Genomic DNA, 26,491 nt, shown 5'->3' with positions numbered 1-26,491 from the left:
GAAGTCTTGTCACAAATACAAATCAGAACAAATGTTTTTTGTAGTTTCCTCCAACTTTTCTGGCTGTTTCTTTTTCCCTTTCCTCCGGCAAGATATGGACATATAATAGAGATGTATCTACCACTACTTGTGACTGATTTTTCACACAAAACGCAGATATTTTCCTATTTCTCTAAGATTAATTAGATTTTTCTCCCTGTTTCTCTGGTTCCAGAACTGATACCTAACAGTCTTTTGTTAATTCTCCTGAATAAAAAAAATCTTGCTGTGCTTCCTTTCTTCCTTTTTTTGAGATGTCTCTGCTCTCAAGATCCTATTTTAAAGACAGCATTAGGGAGATGGATAGCAGCAGTCCTGTGCTATGAATCACCATGACAGAAAATTCCCTTTAACTTAATTCAAAATATCAAATCAAGAATACTGAATACTAGTCTTTAAAGCAGGCTAAAAAGGTATTAGCGAAACAGACAGCAAATCAGTTCACTTGTAGCTATATTCAATATAGTGATGCAATATAAGTCCTCCCTCTCAAAGTTCTTAAAACATGAATTGCCCAGAATCTGAGAAAGTAAGACTGGAAAAAGAAGGATCTTTCCCTAAATGTCTCCACTTGCCTCTGTAAAACACATGTAAGTAGATCTTTGTTTTTGACAAGTTTCTGAGTCCTGATGAAGGGCAGCATAACATTAATTTAAAAAATTAACCTTTTTAGTGGCACAGATTTCAAAAGCACTTTTCAAACTTGAAGTACTGAGGCACTTGACAGCCGTAACTTTAGTTTTCATGATCTCTTCAAGATCTCTCAGACACAAAGAAAATAAATGTTCAGGTTTGAAAGGAATGACAGCTCATTGACAGCAGAGCTGAAAGGTGATTCTTCCTCTCATGTCCCTTTCCTCATATGCTTCTACTGCCGACCTTGTGCTGATTTATCTGATCACAGGCTGATTAAATTCTCTCTATCTAACAACATTTTCCTTGTTTAATTGAATTAATTAAAGTCATGAGAGAGTGGAGGGAATGCACACATTGAGAATGGGTCGTGCAGCTGCAGGCAGGACTTTTTTTGGTGGCAGTTTTCTCTGGTGACTTCTGCTGCTGGAAGTGCAGCCTCATGGCCCATTGTGTCCTCTCTCATGCACTACTACTTGCCACTTGGAAATCTCGAATTTGGAGAAAATGTTGGGGTACAGTGGAAGCATAAGGGGTAAAATTAAATGCAAAAATCGACTGGAAAACTCTTTCACAAAACCAAGGAAAACTAGAAATTGGAGAGAGAAAAAAACAAACTTTACAAAATACAGTTTCCTGTTACAGCTTTTACATTAGTATTTGTAACATACCTGTTACCTGTTTCTTCAACTTTTCAATTTCTTCTTTCAAACTTTTAATTTCTAAATCTTTGCTTGCTGTTATTGGGCCATCCACTGTTGAATACTGCAGAGCCTGCACTGTCTGGGTGGACTCTAGAAAAAGATGGAAGAGAGAGGAAAGAAAAACATGTCTAACATCTGAGGAAATCAAAGAGATACTACTGATAAATTAAGACATGCCAAAAGATCCTGCATAGGGCATTCTATAATTTATAACTTCCAACTATTAAGTGCCAATTTTTCTGTAATTGTCTGTTGCACTGTGTTAGGAATGGCAAAGTGATGACACAGACTCTCTAGCTTGGTTGCACAAGAGAGCAAGTTTTATTCCTCCAGATCTTCTTTTATGGACAGTTCCGAGAAGGTCCAGAAAGGTAAAACTCTCACTGGTCATGAAACCAACACATCAGCATCATTGGACAGTTGGGAACACCCCTTGACTGTTTCTTGCATGTAAACAACAAGGCAACAAACAACACCTGCAAAGGTTGTTTCCCCTCTGCAAGGACTGTTTGGATTCCTCTTTATGATTTCTCAGGCCAGAGTGAGAAAGTTGTGTGACCTAGTTTCACACAGGCTCAAGCTAATGCCTGAAGCCTAAAATTCTCTTATTTGACCATTGTCAGTTCCCACAATTGTCAGCTGGACAAACTAAGTTCTTGTACATTTTAAGAATGAAATGTTTATGCCATAGTGACTAAGGTACAGTGAGAACAAAGTCAGCATAAGAAGTTGCATACATGGTGTATTTCAGGCATAAAGAGTAACAGAAATTTAATTTGTCAACAGAAATAATGAAGAGAATTCTTTTTGGCTAGAAGGCATTCCAGGAGGTATATGTAATTTTTTTTCCACAGTATAAACCGTGCCTTACAAAACTGCAGGCTAATCTAAGTTTTAGAAGTGATGGAATGATTTTTTTTAATGACTATACCTTGCAGCTTTCTGCTAAGTTCAAGCTTTTCCTGTTCTAGACGTCTTATTCTCCTCTCATAAGCTTCTGTTGCTAAACTATCCTCCAAAGTTCTTTGAATGCTGGCATCGAGATCCATGGAGGGTGGTCCAGCTGTCAGTCTTAGACAGCTGCGGTCTGAAAGCACACTGGGGGGAAAAAATAAATAGTATTGGATTTTACAACAGCCTGGTTTAAAATACTACTATAAAAACATCAGCCAATAAACAGTATGTTTAAGTTGTTAATTACTATGCCATTTATTATAACATTAAAGAATACCTTGTTAGTATGTGCTCACTGGAAATTGAAATAATTTTTGCCTAGTATGCCTGATCTCCTGAATCCATTTTTTGTTACACAGGAGTGCATGAACTCCTGACTAAAAATCATTATGGACAGTCTATGTTAGCCAGATAGCAAAAAAGCAACAGCCTAGACAGTAAGATTACAGTAATAGTTCATTTGAGAATAGTTAATCAAGTATTACAAATGCTTTCAAGACAACAATCACTAAAAATGGTGTGAAATTATCCCATAACAACTAGGGTATGGACATGCCAGAAATGCTGTGGCTACTCATGTACACATGCTACTACTTATGCAAATAATCCTTTTGAAGTCTAGGACATTCTAGGACATAGTCACATTCCCAGCAGAAACATAGGTCTGGCTTTTCAATGGTTGCAAACATCCTTTCTTTCCTTATTTCCATGAATAAGGAGCATATAAGGGACTTCCCTGTTTAGTTTAGCAATGGAAATGAGTGAAATAAATTCTACATTAATACCAGATATCAATTAAAGTAATTTTAAAAAAAAATTCTATTCAGACTTACGGAAGTGTCAAAGGGCTAGAAATAAAACTGGTATTAATGTCTAATAAACTCAGTTCTGCCAGGGTCCACACATCTAGTCTTAACTTTGTCATGTGCAGTTAATTTTATGCATTCTCTAATAACAACCTTTCTCATCAAAACTCCCCTGAGTACACGTTCTGACCTTTACATGTATGTAAATTTTACCTGCAGATAGCTCATTCTTTTGAACAGACAGCATTTTAGATCATGGTAATTTCCTCGATAAACCACATTCTTTGATATCTGTTCAATATATTTCAAAGACAGAAAGTTAGGATACTGTGTAACTAGCCTACAATTTTGGAACTCTTAACTTACCAGCTACTTGTATATGTGAAACCCACAAATGGTAAATGATGGCCAGAAAATGCAGTGTGGGATGGTGGAGGCATTGTTTCCTAGAAAAACAATAGGACAGTTGAGTAAGTGGCATGCTACTGGATTTAAAAAGCCCAGATTTTCCAGTTTAACCATATGAGAAGTGTTAGTGATAGTATCATATGAACTATATTCACTGTCATCCTTATTTACAGCCCAAATATGAAACAGCATCAACTGAATCTACTTATAATAGCATTTAACATATACAAAAACAGAGCATGCTGTCATAAAAATACTTTTCTAATTAAATAGGCTATTGTTGGAAGAAAGCAGAATATTACTCATAGGAGCTGCCAATTTACTCCTTTTTTCCAATAAGCTCTTAGCACAAAGAGGAACACCTTTTATTCCCTGCTATACTCCCCTCTGCTATTCAGTCAGTAGGGCTTCCTGCCTGTAGAATAACCAGCCCACTTCTGAGTGGGCCATCTCTATTTGAAGAGAACAATCAGCAGGCATTTACTAGAAAGAAGTAATAAAACAGAGTGTTCTAATCCCATTAGTGCTTTGACCATTCCTTCATTCTTTGTTCCTCCTTCTTGCCAGACAAAGAACTACAAACCAAGACAAATCTTTGAGTTTCTCTTGGGGCTAAAGTAACCCTGTTGTTATTTTACTTGGTCTATTTGAAGATCTAATATTCTTAAATGTTCTGTTAAATGCTTCCTGTTTAACCCCAAGATAAAAGGTTTATGTTGCTCTACTAGAAATGGCCGTAACAGTCACCAAAAGAAAATCCTCAAGAAGATGATTATTGCACTGCAAGTGATAAAATATTCCAAATTATCAGAAAAGGTATGTAAGGATTTCTTTCTAAGCCCAAACAAAAATGAGGAAAGGAACCAGTTGTACATTTCTTTCATGTGAAACTCAGCATGAAAGGATGAGGAGCAAAACTACATTCAAAAGAAATCCAAAATTAGCTTTCCAGTGGTGGTGTCAGCTATATTACATCATAACCTTGTCCTCTTACCTGACAAAAACCTTCATGTTATGAAAGAGTTCCCAAATAACACTAATGATATTGCTAGATTGTGTAAATTCATGAAGTTGAGCATTTTGGAAACTAAGGACAAGACCAAATTACTAAATCTGCACTAAATCATAATAAAAATATTAATTATTACAGATTACTAAGTAAAATTTTACTTCTCCTGCACATTTTATTTTCACCTTTCATAGATTCAAATTTCAAAACTGTCTTTACAGACAACTTAAAAAATATCAAATGCTTAATTGCATGATTTTAACAGCCCACATGACAATTCTCAGGTATCACACAGGTTACTTTTCTAAAATATCATATCTATTGCTAATAAGGTAAGATTCTGTAAAACAATTTGTTTTGAAGAGATCAAGATACGAATCTCCCACTGGTTGTGTGAATTTAACTGTACAACCATGCTGAGAAAATGATAACTGAATCTATCAATAAGGCTACTAAACCAAACAGTTAAAAGCTAAAACCCAGCACAAGTTAGGCTGCCTGAACACCATAGTTTCACCCTTTATGCTTGTGTGTACGGTCAACATACTTTTTAAATTGCATTGTTATGCATATAATTTTTCCATGGGACTATGTTCTCATTCAAAGTTCAGGAAGAATAACAATCATGGCCTTTCAACACTGTCTTTTATCTTCAGCACTGGGTTTTCCTCATTTGCTCTATGCAATTCAAATCTTGCCAAGAATTAAAAAAAAAAAGTCTCATGGGCTTATCTGTGGTGCTGACTTCTATAAAAGCAGTGTGAGTATGTGTAACTTTGTCAAAAGATATGTATGAAATATGAAGGACAAAAATACCTCCACGTTATATAGAAGGAATTTGAGGCAAAGCAATATGAAATACAATGTCCACTGGTCAGAGCAAAAATGTAAAATATTCTCAGTCATGCAATGCCTTAGGCTAGTTTTTTTCAGCAGTTCTGAGATACTAGGTGTGAAAAGAAATGGCAAGAAAATAACATCCTTATATTCAAACAGAACAAAACCTTCAGATGTTTCAAATTAGGAAACTGAAAAAGAAGCTCTAGAAACCAGCATTCATCTCTAACAGTTCAGGGGCATTGCTTTTCACTCCCAAATGTCTAAAGCAAATTAAGAATTGGACTCGGTTTTCTCAGCTGAGAGTCCAGTAACTCAGCAGAGAAGCATTCTTTCTTCACCTGCAGGTCCCTGTTTCTTCACAGTGGTAAAGCATTCACACTGCACAGGCATAGTTTGAGAGCCTCAGGTGGGAGACTGGGCTCTAAAAAGTGGGAGTGGTGGAATGGACAACACTAAAATGTGTGAACAACCTCCAAAAGGTATTTCAGCTTCACAAACAAAGACCTGCCATATACAACATCCACTCCAGCTATTCCATCCTCATAGCTGTTGCTGGACCAAATAATATGCAAACAAGTATCTGAAGACTGTATAAACAAGTTTTAAGATAAAAATACTTCAGTTGTGAAGGAAGGTGGACATATCAGATGCAAGTGAGGAAACAAAACTTAAAAATTAAAAGTCATTCTATGCAGCTACACTGATTTGCTTAATTTGCCCATAAAGAAAAGGGCTCTGAGATTTAATCAGAGATCACAGAATCAATTTAGATTGGAAAAAAAACTTCAAAATCATTGAGTCATCAATCAGGTCCATCACTAAATGACTTTCCTAAGGACCATGTCTACATGTGTTTTAAAAACCTCCAGTGACAGCTGACTCCACCACTTTCCTGGACAACCCTTTTGGTAAAGAAATTCTTCTCAATATCCAAACTAAAGCTCCCCTGGCTCAACTTGAGGCCATTTCCTCTTGTCCTGTGGTTTATTACTTGGGAGAAGAGACTGACACCCATAAAGTGTTTTAGCCCAAGTGTTTTCCATGTTTTAATGTGCAGCTGGAGAAAAGGGAATACAGATAATCATCTTGTCATTCACATATCATATATATGTCATATATCAATTCATGTTGCCTCTTATCTGCAGGTCCAGAAAAGTGAGTGAAACTGAGATGCACATGCAGTTCAGAAAACAAAAGTGCTCAAAATGCTTTACCTCACATGTAAACAGCAGATTTCTGCATCTTTCAACAGACACACACAACAAACACGCCCAAGGATATTATTTCCAAGGAGAGAACACAAGGCAGTCCTCCAATGCTAAGACACCTATTATCTGTTAAAGCTCCTTTTCAAAAGCATAGAAACAGAAAGTCTGGTAAAATCAATAGTTGCAGAGCATTTTAAGCAAAGATTAAAAAAAATTCTGGTTCCTTAAGAAATGACTGTAATATTTCTCATACGTTTCCCAAAACTCAAGTGGGAGAAAAGGCTAGAAAAACTTTAGTGGAAATGAACTGAATGGAATCCAACACCAGTATAAGCAATTAGAGCAGAGAAATAAAATACAATAAAATGCAATATGCAAACTTAGTATAAGTCTTAACAATGCTCTGCTAGAAACAGTCTTGCAGACTATCTGTATTTAAATGTGTTATTCTTTATAAGACATGGACACTAAACTTTTTATTGCAACAAATGTATATTAGCTAAAAACATGTAAAGCTACAATGAATTTACAAAAGTTACCTTTACTCAAGTATGATTTTTAGGACCAGCCTACAAACTATGAAAGTATTCCCCCTTTCAGTTCTTCAAAGCAGCACCTAAATGATATTTATGCAGAACACAGTGAAATAAACCTGCTTTTTCCAGACATTTAGTTACGAAGTATACTACAAAGGCTGATTCATCAAAATGTTAATTGTATACTTACAGAGTTTTTTAAGCAGTCATCATCCACATCAAAGTTTGATGTATCAGTAGGGCTGCTGACTTCTGGGATGTAAGGTGCCTCACAGTTCCTAATATTGTCCCAATCAATCCCAGCAAAAAATGGATGGTTCTTAAAGTCTTCTATTCCATTTTGTCCAAGTCGATGCTCTCTGCTACAAATGAGCCTTCGGATGAGGTCCTTTGCACTTTCAGAGACATCTGTCACTTGAGCAGGAAACTGAAATCTCTCCTTAAAGATTAAAAAAAGAGGAAATAGTTTATTACCAAGAAAAAGTTGGAAAAATTACCTTCGTAGTGAAAATCATTATGTAGAATAAGAAATGTGCCAATACTCCAGCTCTGAAATATATGCAGTAAAGGTTTCAAGGACAAGACTTCTGCTAAGGACAAAAACTATTAAGATTTTTTTGTCTTCTAGTTTTTCTTCTTTATTTAAATTTCTTTTACACTACAGCTGTTGAATTCTACAGCTAGCTCCATGTGGAGGAACATTTTAGAATCTTCTGCATAAGCCAAGGAATGGGTTCACCAGAAGAAAGAAACACAACAGGATCAATGCCATGTAGCCAAGACAGACTCCACAGAGTGAATTAGCATTCATGTTTCCAAACCAAGATTTTAAGCTTTAGCCTTATCCCAAAGCAAAGCCATCTGCAATCCATAACCATTAACTTGTTACATGGAAACATTTTTTGTTCCACATTTATGAACACTTAATATAATTAGTACATAAAAACTTATTCTTAAATATAGTTCAAGTTACCCCATTATTAAAAATTAGCTTAGAGAGAGACAGAAAGTGCACTAACTTTGTGGTTCATTATTTTCCCATAGGTCTCCACCAAGGACTCAGCATAAAAGGGCGTTTCTCCATAAAGCATTTCATACATGCAAACGCCCAGGGACCACCAGTCACACTCGGGCCCATACTTCCCTTTTCCATCTTCCATGGCCTGCAAGATTTCTGGAGAGATGTAGTCTGGTGTTCCAACTGCCACTGAAGATTGGACCTGGAGAAATCACATTTTCAAGGTTAAAATCAACTTCCATCATGACAGATGCTGTGGCACTGTGGCCATTCAGCCCAGCATTCTTGTCATAACAAAAAACAACTAAACACAAGCAAAAGCTTCTAAATTAATAAAGAAATGCTTAAGCATCCAAGGCATTGCATTAATAGGCATCCCAATAATATACTTTTGCTAAACTATTATCAATATTTAAAAACAGTTAAAAGAAAAAACTGTCAATTGTCAGGATTAGAGCCAGTAAGCAATTATAGATTTGGTAATCACATATATTAGGTCAAGTAATTTGTAAGCCCCTGGGACATGATTAAACATACTGGAATTACATTCTAGTCACACTTACTATATACTGTGCAAATTTAAATGTACTAGAAGATCATCATCACATTTCAGTATCTCATACTCCTGCGTATGCTCATACTAAAGCTTACGTTTTCAATAAAGATTAGAGCTCAGACCTTCAAACTGAGAGATTCATAGTTCATAAACACCTACTTGGCATTGACAGCACAGCTTCTCTTTATTTATTCATGAGCTGACTGTATTCTAAAAAGTTTTTAAAATACTGCAAATCCAAGCAGTCTGCAGTTGTATTTTTAAGAAAGTTATATACCAATACCATTTACAGTTCCATTTCATTTGCCATAAGGCACCTTTTCCCTTTATTAGCACACATTTTGTGGCTATCAATGGACTGAGGAAAAAATATTTAGGAATGTATCATTTGTTCTAATTTACCGTTCCATCTTCCATCAGTTTCAGACAAGAACCAAAATCTGCTAATCGAATATGTCCATTCATATCCATCAAGATGTTGTCTGGTTTTATATCCCTGCAATTAAACAAATTCCAGGGTTAGTACAAAATGTATTGCATAAGATGCATTACAAGCATTAACTGTGAAACAGTCTTTTCATTCAAAACCAGCAACCCATCAGAACACAGAGGACAATGACTCACAGTACGGTGAAATTGCACTAGAGACATTTCATGACGGGCTGTAGATCACTCAAATCCTACAGTGCTTCTTAATTTTAGTAAAACTTGTGTAGTTAAATTCCTCTCATGTCTTTAGGGTAGACAGGTAGACATCTTACTTGCTCTGACCTTTTGTATATGAAACTTTTAAATCATCTGAAGAATCTTAGTGAAATGCTCTCAATTGGAAGATGCAAGTTTATATTGGAACTGGAAAACATTCCCTAGATTTTACAACAGAACAAAGGCCAATGAAATACTGAAATAGTTAACACATTTTCAGATTTACTGTCTTTGACATTCTTCTCTCACATGCATCTCAGTTCACTAAGCACATCTGTCATACTTCTGCTGACGTGACCATTGTGCGCACAACTGCAGCTCAGCCTGGCCAAACTCTGGCTGCCTCATCCAGTTCATGATGCAGATGGAACTACCCTTCTAAGCAGATAACATAATAAATACTCTTTATATTGTAAACTTGACCTTTCTTTGTTTCAGGCTTTTCCTAAATATACTGAAATGCAGGTAAAGTGTATGCTCCCAGTGTGCAGCTGAGTAGGACTCAGTAGCTTTCAGTTACCAGATGGACATTTGTTTTCAACTTGTAAATTAGGTTCAAATGTTGAAATTTCTTTTCAATTAAGTATAGATATTAAAAATACACATCAAGCTACATTTTAAAAATATGTGGCATTATTAGATACTTACACTATCCTTACCTATTATATTTAAAACGTAAGTTATGACTGTATGAATACAAGTCTACAAATATTTTCTGAGTGAACATTTTTAAGACATAAGAACAAATCCCCTAAAATAAACAAAAAACAAGTGAAGTCTTCACTTGCTTTGATTCCCCAAACAACTTATAAAGTGAATGTCACTGATTGCTTTGCAGACAAATCTCAAAATATTCATAAGCTAAAATGTTCACATTGCACCTGAGAGAAGATTTTGTTGTTTGAGTTTTGGTTGTTTGTTTCTGTTGTTTTTTTTTTTTTTTCCCCAACTAGAAATCAAGTTATAGACAAGGCTTACTGATAATTTACAACGGAAAAAAAAATTAGAACCACACCTTGAAGAACATTATATAAGTTATGGCATAAAGGTGTCACAGTGTCACACACTTGGTGACAATTGGTAACAATTTGTTGTTTGGAAGAAAAGTACTTCCTGAATTTGTGATACTCGAAGAGGAGTAAGGCAGTGGCCCATGTAGAAACAAACTTTAGGCACCTTTCAAATACACAGAAATATTTACAAAGTAGAAAGCAAACAGTGCAAGAAATCATACTTTCACAACTTGCAATTGAGCATAAAGACAATTCTTAACAAAGCAAATCAGAAAAAAATAACCAAGTCTATTCTCATAAGACCATTCTTCCACTTGATTTTTGCTGACATTGAATATGCCAAAGAATTGCAGCCTCCAGATTGAGATAGTTTTGTTTGTTTTGCATTCACCCACCAAAAACATTCCTTAAACATGCTCCTAAATAAAAACAAACACATGCCATTGAGACTGCTGGAATTATAACTTCAGTTTAAAACACTTTGCAGAAACATGCACCTAAAATCCAGTTCCTCCTAGAAGCTGGACCTAGTTCAAGCTAAACAAAAACATGAGTCACCCTTGAGGCTCCATTTATCCATGTTCTATCTTTTAATATATTCCCAAGAGAAAGGATAATAACATTAATAATCGTCATCATCATCATCCCAACTTCTCCCATTCAATCTCACAAAACAGCAAGAAAATATGAAAAATCTCATTGTGTTGTCAACACTGTGCAAAACCAAACCTGCAAGCAACACTGAATGCACTAGAAGGAACAACGATTTCTTGCAGAGTGGCATTTGTAATGCTCAGTAATAACTTCATATGAACAATTTTTACAATTAAGGAAAAAAGAAAAGACCTACTTAATAAATACAAATTCTTTTCAGCTCTTGGAACAGAAGCTACGGGCTATGAACAACTGTTCCGAATTCTGAACTACATTAATAAAAGACAGTTTGAAAGACAAGAATTGCTGGTACCTGCAGAGCAGAGCAGGCTATAAGCAAAAAGAAAGAAAATTATGAGCCCAGGAGGGGAACAAGAAACGGGAGTAATTATTGCCAGTGTAACTGAAGAGTGTGAAGGTGGTGATCTTGGGAAAAAATAATGTCTTAAAACCTGCATCTCTACTGAGCCTGCAGCAGTTAGATGGCACTAGAATGATGAGCTTTGTTCCAGGTTTTGTTTTGAATGACATTTGTTTATTCTCTTTAGTGATCAGAACTGGTCTATGTCCTGTACTAAAGAGAATATGGTATTCTCTCTTCACATTCACTCCACCTTCCTCAGCTTATCCCAGTTTCTTTGCTGTATAGACTGGTTCCTTCTACTTCCATCTCAACTGTGTTTTTATTCCTATCTCTCCTAGACTCACCTGAAAAGCTGAGAGGTCCAATCCTCCACAGCCTATCAACCCCACATTTCCTCCCCTTGTATTTCCTTCTTTCTCTGTCAGCTTCTTCACTCCCAAGTCCTCATCTCCCTGCTTATTCAAATTTAACTAATATTTTTTTTTTAATTCTGTTTCAGTTATCAGCAGTCACTATTTACTCACAGTCCTGCTCCCACTGGATTCCTATTCCTGTGATACAATGCAACTATCCACTTCCCTCATGTCCACTTCCTGCCCAATTTGCATAGCAATCTTTGGCACCAAAAGGAAGAGACTTATCAGTCATAGAAACACTCCACACTGTCTCTAATGTCTATTTATCAGCATCTCCTCAAATTCCTTCAATATTACAGCTCTGAAGTAGTGCAAAGCTACAGCAGAAGAAAACTGAAAAGTATTTAGGGATCAAACTCTGCACACAGTTGTTTGGAACCCATAACAACTGAAATATTAAGGGAAAAATTATAACCTGAAAATAACTAGGTGAGAGGCAGGGGAATGAAAATATATCCATGACTCATGGAGGATTCTCTCCTGAATTTCAAGTCTCCACATCCCACAGCAGAAGATTTTTCTCACTGGTTTTGTAATAATTATTTTATTAATTGAAAATCTATATAGGAAAAGCAATCCATGTTTCTTAATCTTATTTCTGGAAAGAGGAACACTTATTCCTTCAGGCAAATATTAAGGAAGGAAAATTCCAGACCAAGTAGCTAAAATCTGGCAAAATTAATGAGCAAATAATGAAAAGTTATACGATTTAGTGAATAGACCACTGGGCTGAATGTCTGTAGGTAAGAGTTACCAGGTGACTGTGGGCAGACCATTTAAACATCACTCAACAAGAATGGTGCTCAGTCAAGCAGCTAATAATACCTGGCTAGAAGGCTATGGAGCCCAAATACCCTACTAACTCTGTAATTAGTTCACTGCAATAAAAGAAAAAGGCCAGCTCACTTGAAATATGAAATACTAATTCCCTTTCAAGAATTATAAGCAAAGGTAATTTATAAGTCAGATTTATAGAGGGAGCAAGCATTGAATCGGGGCCATTGCTCTGACACCGCTGCACTCTCTGGAGACCCTGAGCATGACCAAGTCCCAGACAGCTCAGCCCTACTCCGATAGAAGCTTCTGGAGGAAGCTCAATGTGCAAGGGGTGCAGGCTGCCAGAGCTGGACCTGGCACAAACCAAGCTAGTACAAATTCTTCAAATATGCTCCACATTGAATTAAAGGGAACACAGGAACTCAACATACCCAAAGAAATTTTTTTTTTTCCCCCCCAATGAATGATTTAACAGCGCCAAAGGAACTAGAAATCTGGACCAAATAAACTTCTCTAGAAACACGTATGTCCATTTAAACTTTGACTCCAACAGTGTCCAGGAGCAACTTCCACTTTTCTGAGCTTTGTTGGCTTGACTGCAGGAGAAAATCAGCACTGTACAGCAGCTTTGCTGCTGTTTTCTGAAGAATGCAATAGGAATAAACAGTGTGTAACACTGAACACTTCACGTGCACTGAAAATGAGTGCGAAGGCAAATGAAAAAAAGAAAAGTAAAATCTCTAATGAATCCTTCCTTATAATGCTTCTTAGTTTAATTTTGGAAGCTGTTCTTCAGATTGGCATGTTTACCCAGATGACTTCACTCACCTCTCTTTAAATCTGTTTACTTTCTTAAGCTGTAATTAAAACCCAAACATTTTACATACTAACTGTGCTAATATAAACAACATTCTGAAACAGGACTACAGCAGATACCTGGATTATTGCCATTTATTTTGATTTCTCTGTTAATGAGCCAGAGTAGAATTTCATTTGTTCAGTAAGACTCAAGAAAAAGTATTCCCTCTGAGACATGCTAAATCCATAGCACATTCCAGCTGTAAAATAAACTAAAAAAGAATTTTTAATACATGTGAATGTATTTTTTTCCCTGGATTCATTTCTGATCCTAAAGCAAACTTAAGGAATCGTGAGGTCTTGCATATTGAAATTTGGACTAGAAAACTCCCTAAGTTCATTACAACTTGAATTATCTGATCACTTACGGTTTCAAAGCACATGGGTTCCTAAGGTTCATCTATGTCATTCCATTAATCGCTGGATCAATGCAATTCTGTTATTTACAAGGACCACATGAAGTTCCTCAGGTCTACAGAATAAGAAGCAGCAGATTTAGAAGAATCTTAATTTTGTTTTGAGGGCATCTTCATGGAGGAAGGGACCAGACAAACAGAATGGAAGATGCATCAAAAATAGAGGGACAAATATTTCAAGAACTGTATCAGAATGACTGAGCAGCAGCTGTGTCAAACACTAACAAAGACTATGCCAGTGGGTCATCCCACAGGTTTGTATCTTCTAAATGTATGTGATAAAATCCCTAGTGGAATTAAAGATTTTATGACCAGTAGGGATCCCTCTTCTTGGTAGCTGTACAGAATGCAGAATTTACTTGGCTTAGTTATTCTTCTGCATTATTATTTTTTCTTTCAAAACATAAATGGCCAGACAGAAATGGAGGAAAAAGCAAGTCCTTCTTCTCAAGATCAACAAAAGTGGCCAGGTGGTACAAGTGGAAACCTCTTAATATGTCCACCATATCCTCCTTGTAATAAACATTTCAAATGCTGATGGACTGTCCTTTCATACACAGCTGAGCTAAAAAATCAGCAGAACTGAAATGACAATAAAAGGACTCACACTGTTCTAAATGCAACAACCACTATGTGAGCTGAGCCTGAATAAAGAAATGGACCTGTCTGAAATCAAAGGAGCAATTTGACAGCTGAGCTACTAGTTTATTTGAGCCCAGTAGATAACAAAGAGATAATCTGGAGAAAAAATTTTTATTCCTGATGCTAACATCAGAAAATCATGGCAATAAATTAATTTTCCTAAACAGGTCACATGCCTCAAGACATGATATTCTTGAATAGCAAGGAACAAAGTGAATAGCTTACATTAAATTATTTTTCTGTGAAAAATTCACATGAACAGCATTTTTAATGCTACCAATGCAAATTAAAACACCAGCATTTCAAAAAAATAAATTAGTTTCAGGTGTATCTGCTGGCACAGAGAAACTGATCCAGAAAGCTTATTACCAATTAAAGATTTCACAGCACATTATTTGCTCATTGTACATGCAAGAGCATTCCCCAAAAGTATAAATCAAAAGGTTAAAAGCAGACATCAGTGATTATAATTATTCACTCTTACAATAAGAAATGCCATCCTTTGCCAAGTTACCTACTTTACGAAAAATCACAACCAAGACTTCACTGCCAGAATGCCTGGACTTTTTATCCAAAATTCCTTCAGAACACAGGATTATCCTTAGTCAGGACAGAAGTTTGGCATACTGCTTATTTCACTCCCTTATGTTGTTTCAGGCAGACTTTCCCTCCATATACCTCTCTCACAAAGAAATGCTACATCCATGATTAGAAACGAAGACATTTGGTTTTGGCAGCACTCCAATGAAATGAGAAAATTTGGTGCCTGTGAAGTTTTTATTAAGGTATTCAGTGATGCTCTACTGACAGTTTGCTTTAGATATGCTTAGTGAAACAACTGGTGAACTTCCCTCAGGAATGCTGGTCAAATAATGCCTTTTTTCACAGTCAAATGTATGGACATTGATGTCCAGCAGGTTATTTCTATTTTCCATTACAGGGGACTGGGTTATATCAAAGTCAGCCCTGCCATATTCTGCCAGCTACGGTTTATCTGAATTCTGATGAGCAAAAGTAGAAATAGGCTCCATCTGGCAGAAAGACCAATGTGCCCTGAGCCAAATTAGATTTGGACAATTGGCAGTTATTCTTTAGCCATCGCAACAAGATAGGCTGCAGAAGATAGCAGCATGAGAAAACTGGAATATGCTGTACCTCATTAACCATGCCTCTTATCAAGACTCTACTGTGCCTTCTCCTAAACAGACACTCCTTCATTTTTGGGTTAAATCCAAAAAGTGCGTATTTCGACTGAAACCAAAATAATTTAAATAACTTTGATCCTAGCCTTATTATTTATATAGCACCCAAACCATTGCAGCATGTTTGTATACTAAACAAAACCTGCTTCATGTAAAGCTGACAAACTAAAGCTTACAAGCAAATAAGATGCATTAGTCTTACACATAGCCCTGAAGTCAACAGGAATAGTCAAAGACTGAACACTTCAGAATTTAACCCTTAACAAGAAGACTACAGGGAAAAAATAAATGCTATAATCAATCTTATTTTATAATTATTTTTTCTTAAACAGTATCTTAACAGTGTAAAACTCCCTTGTTTTCTCTTTAATTCTTGATAAGAAATTATTATGTATGTGTTGTTCTGGGGACACCCAGTAATTCACCTCTCTACTCTAAGCAGCAGAAGATTCCTCTAAATCTCATTACAGTCAATGGGCAGACTCTCATCAATTAGTTGGAAACATCAACCAAACCATGACAATAAAGGTTCTAGATCTGTGTCATTATTTATTGATCAGTGTGGACAATTTTGTATTCATATTGTCACACATCCTAACCAAGTTTTACTTTTAGTAATATCACAAAACTAAATGAAAAACACTACAAAATTCAAGCTTCCATATACTGTATGCAGTACATTTAGTGCAGCACCTACAGAATCGGATACTTCCAAACTAAGTTCCAGACCACACTTTCTGCCAAAGTGTACTTATTTTAATCCCTAATCCAGACTGAAATTATTTCAGTTCTCACTAAAAATAAGGTAATTACATTACATTCCTCTTTTACTATGAAGAATCTGCACCACAGAGTTGAATTATATAATGCAAAATAGATTAAACTCACCCACACTGAGTGTGGTAACACAGAAAGTAATGAATTTAAGTACCAATGAAAGATACAACATTAGAAAACACTTCCATAATAATTACAATAGGACACTGGAACAAATTGCTTCAGGAAATGTCACCATCTCCATCACTTTTCTTTTAAAACCAGTCAGACAAATGTCTGTCAAGACTGATTTAGCTAGATTTTGATCCTGCCTTGCAGCCCAAGGAAAGTACTAGCTGACCTCACCAAGTTCTCTCCCAGTCCTCTGCTCTACAATCTTTAATTTCTGCCACTCAGACAAGTATTCTGGACACAACACAGTGTTTACCTTATGGTATCCAATGTTCTTTATGAATTTCAAATGCTAATAAAGGAAATAATAACAAGCAACAGGGAACAAGTACATCAGCCAACACATATATATCTTGAGTTTATTCAGGCACTCATGTTCATTCCTGAACATTTGAACAGAGTGTAGTTACTGGCTTATAAATATATGCTCCACCACATCATATTATAATATCCTAGAATTAATTTACCTCAGAAAAATGTCTCCCCTGTGGCTTTGTGCATATGTATTTGTTTTCAAGTAGTAGATACCTCAAACACAGTAACAGTTGCAACCAAGAATAATTATTTTTAAAATCTGCTTGTGTCCATTTTTTTCCTCCTTTTTAAAAAAATAGGTAAAAGGGTGATTTGAAAAATTATTTTGCATAAATGTTTGGCAGCTATATACTCCCCATAGCTACTGTCTTAATCTAAAATGCTAATCAGCTGACAGAACCAGATATCTATGGAAAAATCCCTCACATGCAGGTTAGGCCCCTCATGCAGAATTTTAAAGAGATGTCAGGGCAAAGGCACTTGTGATTGCTTAGGAATTATTCTATTGTCTTGTCAGCTTTACAGAATAAAACCAGGAACACACTGTGTTTTTTGATAACCACTGTAAATTTAGTACTTTACGAGGCTGATTTACAGATATGATTTTAAACACCAAAGAAATAAGAAGAGTGGTAGACATTATCAGAAAGAGAATTCCTTGTGTCAAACAATCAAGCATGTAAGAGAAAGTCCAATGTATTCTCAAACTTTTAAAAGTTCAAATTTTTAAAAATGGAAGTTAATTGAAATAGTTTGACATAGGAATTGTTTGACATAAAAACAAATTTAAAAACTCAAACCCAAGTTAACTGGCTTCTCACAGTGGATCAAGAATATAGAAGTTTGTAACTTTCATCAGGGTTGACTTGTAGCTGAGTTACTGACAAAAAACTTGTAAGGACTCAAATATAAAATTGGGCACATGAAGTACTGAACATTTGAATGTTTAATAATGCATTGATCTTGAACAGAATAGTATTATTGAGTGAAATTTCATGCATGAAAATATGACAACCTTGTACCTTATTTCTTTTGGGGTAATTTTAACAGTTTTAAATAGCTTTTTATGATGGTCTGTCCTGCTGCAAAAGATTGAGGTACAATCATAAAAGTTTTGAAAGAGGTGCAAACATAAGATGGGAGAAACAAAACAGGAATGCTTTGAACTATTTCTGTTTCAGAAACAAAAGCTGATTTGGAAAACAAATGGTTTGAAAGTCCAAAAATCAACACAGGAAATTAGTAAAAATTGCTACTAACAGAATACAATTTGTAAAAATCAAGGAGACAACACTTGGGAAATTAGGTAAATATTCTTACATGAAACAATTTGTAACATAACCACAGCACAATATTGTACAGCTCTGGAGGTATTGTGCCATTCAGTGATCAAAGCCAATCCAGAATTATGGTTAATTTGAAAGGACGACTCAAAAAATCCAATGGGCAATGTGTCTTGGGAATCTGCTCTCAGTGACCTTGCTTTGAGTGGGAGGGTTACATCAGCTGACCTAAAGAGGTCCCTTTCAACCCCACCCACCCTGTGACTCGGAAATTATGACTAAAGCTGCCTTTTCGATTTTATTTAAGTAATAACCTTCTGGTTATGTTGTACCAAAGCTCCTCAAACCTAATTCTGAAATGCAGTAACACCAAAGTACTACAGGTTCAGATCTAGCAGCCTACACACTTCTGACTTCTTGTGGCTCAAGACAAAGTATCTTTATCCCCAGCATTAAGATCATGCCTATTTTTGCACTGGAAATTGCAGTTCATAAAAATTGGAAAAGTGTGTTTCTCTCTCTCTCAACTCTGCAGGAACACGACAGGTAAAACCACGAAACTATGTTGATTGTATCTTGACATTTAGTAACAGGCATACAAAATTTGTTAAAATTAAAAGCTTCCTTTCCCTGATCTAGAGCCTGACTTACAGAAAGCTGCTATTTATCCCCAAATGCACAGCAATCAAGGTTAGTCTCTGACATTGCTTACACTGTTAAGATAACCAGTGCTGGCAAGATTGGCCTAAAGCCATCAGACACCACTCTATGAGCAGCCCTCCACACCACTGCTCTGTCACACATGTCACACAAGTTTTCTCTGTATAAAAAGCCTTGGCTATCAGAGAAGATTCATCTCATAAGAATGGTTACAGCACACGCATATCTGTGCATATATATATTTAAAATAGCCAGGAGCAAAGCAAGGCTTATAGGAAGACTTTCAGTTTGCAAGATATAGAAGAAATTTGCTGAATATGTAAACTAGGCACTATCCTGTCCTGGACTACTTATTCCAGTGCATGGATTACTTTTCTCACCATGCTTTCTAAATTGTTTTGTAAATTTGCAGTAACTATATGTATGTTTTTTTTATTATTATGAAGGACTACTCTCAGGAATACACATTCCCTAGAACAGAGCACTTAAAACACACGCAGAACAAAATCATTTATATTAGTGCTGTTCGCTTACAGAGGGTTCTTCAGAACCCAACTACTTGCAGGCAGGAAGATTCAAAAGAGGTGTTTAAATTATATCCTTGTGTGACTAACTAACTGTGCCTACACTGAAAATACTGAAGCAACCTGAAATGAAGGAGCCCCTGGGAAAAATGGAATGGCAGGGAGTGGACTGCTCGCCTAGCAAGGGACCCTGAAGTAAAAGAACACAATCAAAACTAGGTCCTAAACCAGAAGTTGTGCCATGGTAGGCTATGTACTATTGGTAGAGTTGGGTACCTTGAATTTATACAGCACTTAGAAAACAAGACAAAAAAACAGAGTTCATGTTTCTATCTCCATCTGGTGTTCTTCTACTTTTCTAATAAACTACAAATACACGCAGCAGAGGACCTGGCTGAGGGCACTCACTATTTTTGCCTTTCTAACCTGCCCAGCTGTCACAACGCTTTTTTTGGACCTGATCACTCTGCTTATAGTTTCACATTCCTCAACAGAAACTCCACACCAACAACATTCATTAGGGAAAACTGCCGTTTAAGTCAACATTGGAAAGAATAATGGCCTTCAAGCCCAAAGCTGCAAGAATATTAAGTACATGACAAACAAGTAACTACCATAGAAGTCCATTCAAGTTTCTTGAGCACAATTTGCTCTTTTTTTGAGGTATCCTATTAGATGATAGTTTGAAATACTAAAAACCAAACTAATTTAAGCCGATGGTGGTAGAAACAAGCTTCATCGAGCAGCCAACTTTAAATATTAGGTTTATTGACTTCAGATTTCAATGTAGTTACAATGGAATACCAAGCAAATTGGTTGAACTCTGCGAACTTCAATTGACAGAGCTGTTTCTGGGTTGTCAAACTGTTCCCTTTTGTATCATTCTAAATTTTTCATCCAGAAGGTAAGAATAAAAAATACTGTCATGAAAATTTTAAAAAGCAATAAAATTACATACTTGCCATGTTTTGCTATGTCAAATTTATTGGAATTCCATTTTGGCTTCTAAGAACTTAAGTATGCCGATTAAGAACTCCACAGGCACTACTACCCTGCAACATATTCTAAAGATTAAAAAATTAAAGTCTGCTAAGTAAGGCTAATTCATGTCAAAGCTTTTAGATTTCTAATAGTATCATGAGTTACTGGCGGGTAAGGGAGTAGAAAGAGTAAGCTCCTTAAGAATGTTATGTCCATCTGTGAGTGCCATCTGTCAAAGAAATCCTGAAAGAAGAGGCTAATGAGGAATCCAGAATATGCCCAGCTGCTGCACTGTAAATTACTAAATGCTAAAAAACCTTAACACGTATTTCTAGGCAGATAAATGTTTTCTTTCCTTTTGATTCTCATTTTAGATATGAGCAGCCTCTGCTCTTTGTTTTTCAGTACAACCACACACAGTCCCTGAAACAGCTCATAGCACTGAAAAATTCTGAGAGTAAACCAGACAACATAAAATGAGGACTTGCACTGGTTTTGATAACAGTAAAAAACCATTTTACATATCCTTTTCTTTAATTCCACTGATTGATACAAAGAAGAGTGTTCACTCAGAAGCTGTCTGGACAATCTAACAAATTTTTAATATATACTCATATATGTCTTTGTACGTATATCTGTAGCAGGCACACCTCCATGTATTTTAATTATCAGGGATACTTATAAGTGCCCTGAGCTTAAGCAATCTGTTAGTTGCAAATCACTAGAAAATTTCTGGGAGTGATCAAGAAACAAACTAACCAGCTGGGTCCACACTGCACCCCACAGCAACTCTTCCTTAGCCCTTTTTTATCCTCCTCCAGGAATAAATACACAGATATAAATATACCAAGAATTATGGGAGGTGAGGGAAAAGGAGGTCTGTGCAGAAATGAGTTCTGAGATCACTTAATGCTTTTTGTTTTTCCAAAAGAAGGATATACAGTCTTAATATGAGGTTGATCTTATCTCTCCCCCATCCATTTATTTGATCAGCAATAAAAAACTATTAAAAATTGATTAGAGGGAGTGGGAGAAACACCGAAGAAAATAGAATATATTTTAAGGACACATAAAATATTCAGGAATAGGGAGCACATTACAAAAATTTAAATGAATTCTTTGTTGTTCCTGCGTTATGTGGGAAACAAAGACAAGATACAAAGCTGCAAGTAAACAGTGGAGACTAAAAAAAACAGCTTACAAGGAGAAGAAAACCAACGCCATCCAAAGAGAACAAATATATACATCAAATACTTGTCATAGCTCACAGCTCTTGCAATATGTGAAGAAGCACTGCAATATTCTATATGTTTTACTACTCTTCTCCCAGGCTAGTAGGGCTTTAGATTTCATATATTTTTTGAAAGACTGCCCAGCAGAAGAAGAATGTTTCCGAAAACAATTCTGCTATACAGCCATCTAATGTGCTGCACGGAACCTTTGCTTTCTTCGTCCTTCGCATAATAAAGGTTTATTCAGCAGTTACACAGATACTTGGGATTCCTCTTTTTTTTATGGAAGTCAGTGTTAAGAATATCAACCCCTCTCCAAGAAAAAAAGGGAGGTGGGGGGAAAAGAAGAAAAACAACAGAAAAAAGGACAGCTTTTCCAAATCTGCTTTCTACTTAGCTGTGCCCTAAATTAACAGAATAGAGGTTAAAAGCTAATAGGAAAGAAGATCACTTCCGAGTGAGTAAGTAAAAAGTAGAACAGTGAGGAGCAAAGAACCTACCACTCCTTAAATAAAACTAGATTTAGGATAATCTCTCTTGCTTCCCCCCCCAGCTTGAACATGTTCTTTTTACAGTATTGCAAATAAGTCATCACATTTTTTACCTCTTGGTTATCCGAAAAACAAAACAAAACAAACAACACCACCACCAAAAAAACCTAAAGTTGTTAAATGCAGCAGAAGATACTGCTAGTGAACACAATAAATGAAAAGTGACTTTTTAGGAAGAAAGAAAAGGAGAGTAAAAGCACATATATATATATATAAAATGGAAGGAAGAAAATTTGTATTCCACTGGAAATTTAGATTTTTTCATGTTATTATTCATTCCAAGCCAACCACCACCCTGACCAATGTTGGTATAGGCTGCATCAAAGCCTTTCTGGAGGCAGCAAGAAAAAGAGTGAGTTCCCTACAGGAATGTACACAGGCAAGGCTGTATACTTACAAGAAACAAGCAACAGGACTGCATCATTTCCTGTGTACTATTCCCTTACAGCTGAGAAATCATGCCCTCACGAAATCCTCAACCAAGTCCTCTAGAGGGAGGACTGCCCACAGGGTGGAAGAACCCTACAGTGGAAGGAGCTGAAGAGGGACATAAATGTCTCCAAATCCACAAGGAAAGCAGAAATGAAGAAACATAAAAATCCTCTCACCACTGTCATGATGTGATTTTTTTTTTGTTTGCTGTATCACTCAGGACTCCAAAATACTTTGTTTAAAGGGTGAAAAGTGTACACTGTGCCTTGTTGCTCAGTTTGCAGTTGTGGGAAAGCAGCCCCAAAGCACTACACCGCAGTAGCCATGCTGGACTCATCGAAACACAATTGGCCTTCCCAAAATCTCAATAAAGAGGAGCAGGACGAAGAGTCACTTCTGTCAGAAACCCTACCCTGACTGCTAAAAGATGATACATTGTACACTATTATTTGGCATTAACTTTTCATTTGTGTTAAGCTAATTCCACGTGAAATTGTAGAGGTTTGTTTCTGACCATGTTGAGGGAACCACAAGGTGAATTAGGAGACTCTCCAGAAGTCTCCTGTGCCCAATACCTCTTAAAATAGGTTTTTTCTTTTATTTTGCTGTTTTGCGACAGGAAAGGGTGCTTCCCTTTTTGACACTAAAATTACATTCAAAATAACAGATTTCTGGCCTGTATAATGAGGGTCTGGATTTTCATTTTAACACCCTATTCTCCCAGAGGTTCCTCTACCTTGTCTGTTTTTCAGACTGAGAGAATATGAGTGAGAATTCTGTAAGAGACTGAAGCTCTGATCCTTCATCTGGCCATGGGATACCAAGCAAGATGCTACACAGGCTGGAATTTTTTTTGTCCTCAGAAAGACCAGCTCCTTGACTCCTCTTTGCTGTAGAGTATAAATATGAACGGAAGTAGAACGGAAAGGTCAGAAAACAGTGAACAGCAGGATGTGAAGATGTGCTTCAAATTCCTAGCCTGCCTGTGGATTATTTAGTAACAACCAATTATTTTCTTTCCTATTGTGCCCTTCCACATTTCATGTTCATAAAAAAGCCATTAAGTGCAGAAAGGAGGTGTTTGTCAGAGAGAGGTTTTGTGTCTTAAAAATGCTGAAAAGCAGCACCTTGCGCAGCCAACTGAAGGGAAGGGTGGTGAGAGTCAGCTGGTGCTCAGGCAAGAGTCACATTTGCTGAAGCACCCAGGCAAACCACATGACTGCATCTCAAAGAAAGCTATGGAAAGTGATTCCAGCTTTTTCACTTTTAGTCCTATCACTGAATGCAACAAGAGAATTCATATCAAGAAGTTACAATGAGAGAACATATAGTAGGAAACTACACACTTCACAGCACTGATTTTTTTATTAGAGATTAAGGATATGACTGATGTGCCTCAATTACATGTGTTGTATTAAAGAGAGATTCAAATGGAGAACTGCAGCTACTGAATGAAAGCTGTGGCTGAATTCACAGTTTTAAAAGAAAGTCAGAGAATACTATCCTAGAACAAACAATTATTTAGGAATATTCAAAAGTACAACACACACCATCCCTCAAGCTCTCAGAAGTCACTTCTATCTTCCTTGTTTCCCTCACCCCCATGCTTATTTTCCGTCTGGTCTCCTCAACATTTAAATTGCTCGTCACTTGAAGGATCAAAGCTGCTATTTTGAGTCACTTAACCTACAGTTAATCTCATTGTTGCTTGCCTGTTTAAGTAGAATTAGTTGGCTCTGGTGCACCTAATGGTTAACAAGGAGTCTGACTGTAAGTCTTCGGCTGTATGTAATGTTACAGAAGGTCCACTTCAGAACTTGCATAATGAGCAGTTTTAGCTAGTTTGGACACTAACTCTTAGAGAATTGAGGGATAAGTGACTTGATGAATGATGAATTAATCATTTTTGTCTGGCTGTGAGACTCAGGCATTGTTTTTCTTTCTGGAAACCAAATGGAAAGCAAAATTTTTAAAGCAAGGAAGAGCAATTTCCAGCTTAAACTATCAAGCAGACCTGTTGCATCTATAAATGATTTATAACATGATACATAGACAGAGTTAATAAAAAACATCCTTTGGACATGTGTTATAGTTGATCTGTATCAGGAAAAGTCTGAATAAAGAAAATAAACTAGTTTTACTTGTTTGAGATTTATTCAGAAGTGTGAAATCAAAGATCTTGTTGCCTGTGCCTCATCTCCAACCAGGAGACACTTTTCTGTACTCTCCACCAGCAAAGTGGCTTTCAGCAGAATGTTTATTTTTAAAAATGGAGACATTTTTCCCACTGTTCTTGACATTATCAACATCATTATCAAAGCATTATGAGAAAACAATGCTTTCTAAGTAAGCAAAGTTACCCACATGCCTAACACTATTCTTTTTCACAGATTCAAAGACAGGTTCCTATTCTGTGCTGAAATATCAGAAAGCAATGGCCGCTACATAAATATCAAATTTTTAGTTCTCAATTTGAGATTGCCTGTTCTGAACAGATCATAAAATACCAGGCTGGAAAGGACCACAAGAATCATCTGCTCCTACCCTCCTTGGCAAAAGCACAGTGAAGATAAGACAGCCCAACACCCTAAAAAACTGATAGCCAGCTCAATGCTGCTTCTTTTAATAAACATAACACTGCTTAAAATGTTATGTTTTAACATATCTTGTTATTATGTTTATCTTATTTCTTCTCATGGTTCTGGAAACAAGGAGTATATAAAATTATATAACAGTGGTTAAGTACTGCCTGCCCAGAGCTGAGATCTGAATGTAATAAGTCCTCACTGAAATAAAATAATGGTTCAAGAAGATCTATTAAAATAGAAATGTACCAAAAAAGTAGCGTATAGGAGATAAGGAATTCAGAGTTCTTCTACTTAATCTATTATGCTAATGTAATTATCAATTTCAGTAAGATTATTACTGGTGCTATTTCAATGTTGTACAAACTAGTATCTCACCATCAGGTATTTTCAGCCAAGAATTCTCATTAGCATAAAACACAAATTAAGCAAAACCTGTACTATGAATCCCACACTAGCATGTGTATCTCAACCATTTCACACATGAGCTGCATTTTTACCTTAAATGTACATTTGCTTTTCAGTGACTGCTGCAATGTGTTCAAGCAGACCAGCTACAGAGAATTTCAATCATAACAGAACCCAAGAACTACATCAGGATTGTGTCCAACAATCTAACAGGATACCAGAGACTACTTCAATCCAGTTCAAGATGTTCGGTTTTCATGTGGGAACAGGAATTTCCTGATATTCTCACAACAATTCTATTATTTCATCACTCTAGAACAGAGGGATTAGAAGATTCTTTTGATGCTGCCAATAATATTCCATACACATGTTACACTGCACTGATCTGGTACTAGGGAACTGAGAGGCAACAACAGAGACAAAACAAGTTTCTGAAATACTTATTGATCTGAATCACACAAGCACAGCCAAAACATTACACAACATTTCCTAACCCCAGAAATCAGCACCTGCAATGGGAAGACGCACTTGATGCTTGATGCTGAAGTCAAAATCTAGATTTTTATTTTTATTTTTTCTACATGATAGCCTCCAAAAAGCTCCAGTGTGTTAGAGGTTTCGTGTTAGTTTTGTCAAGACACTTTAAGATACACTCAGGTTAGTGCACACTGGGTGGAAAGAAGACAAAAACATTGAGACAGGCAGAATTTGGCAGGCACAAACATAGAGAGGTTCTGGCAACATGTTCATAAGCTATGTAGGGAAATCAGCAATCTGTTTTGCATTCATGTAGTGTAGTTATTGGCAGAGTACA

At 36.4% G+C, this 26,491-nt stretch overlaps 1 protein-coding gene across 9 annotated transcripts in view; it reads right to left on the bottom strand.

Annotated features, from left to right (window-relative positions):
- The window catches only part of CDC42BPA (CDC42 binding protein kinase alpha), a 198,322-nt gene that overhangs the window by 69,416 nt on the left and 102,415 nt on the right, over positions 1–26,491 (bottom strand). For all 9 annotated transcript variants that reach the window (XM_088053753.1, XM_088053752.1, XM_088053750.1 and 6 more), the window contains exons 7-12: positions 9,114–9,207; positions 8,157–8,357; positions 7,328–7,576; positions 3,503–3,582; positions 2,308–2,474; positions 1,344–1,466 (exon numbers count right to left, since the gene is read on the bottom strand). In XM_088053753.1, the coding sequence (XP_087909879.1) occupies positions 1,344–1,466; positions 2,308–2,474; positions 3,503–3,582; positions 7,328–7,576; positions 8,157–8,357; positions 9,114–9,207 (914 nt within the window). The remainder of the gene's footprint in view (positions 1–1,343; positions 1,467–2,307; positions 2,475–3,502; positions 3,583–7,327; positions 7,577–8,156; positions 8,358–9,113; positions 9,208–26,491) is intronic.

This window comes from Pseudopodoces humilis, chromosome 3 (genome assembly GCF_049639895.1).
Source record: "Pseudopodoces humilis isolate 2021_Gansu_Grassland_sample_001 chromosome 3, ASM4963989v1, whole genome shotgun sequence".
NCBI lineage: Eukaryota > Metazoa > Chordata > Aves > Passeriformes > Paridae > Pseudopodoces > Pseudopodoces humilis.
This window is presented reverse-complemented; position numbering and strand designations above follow the sequence as displayed.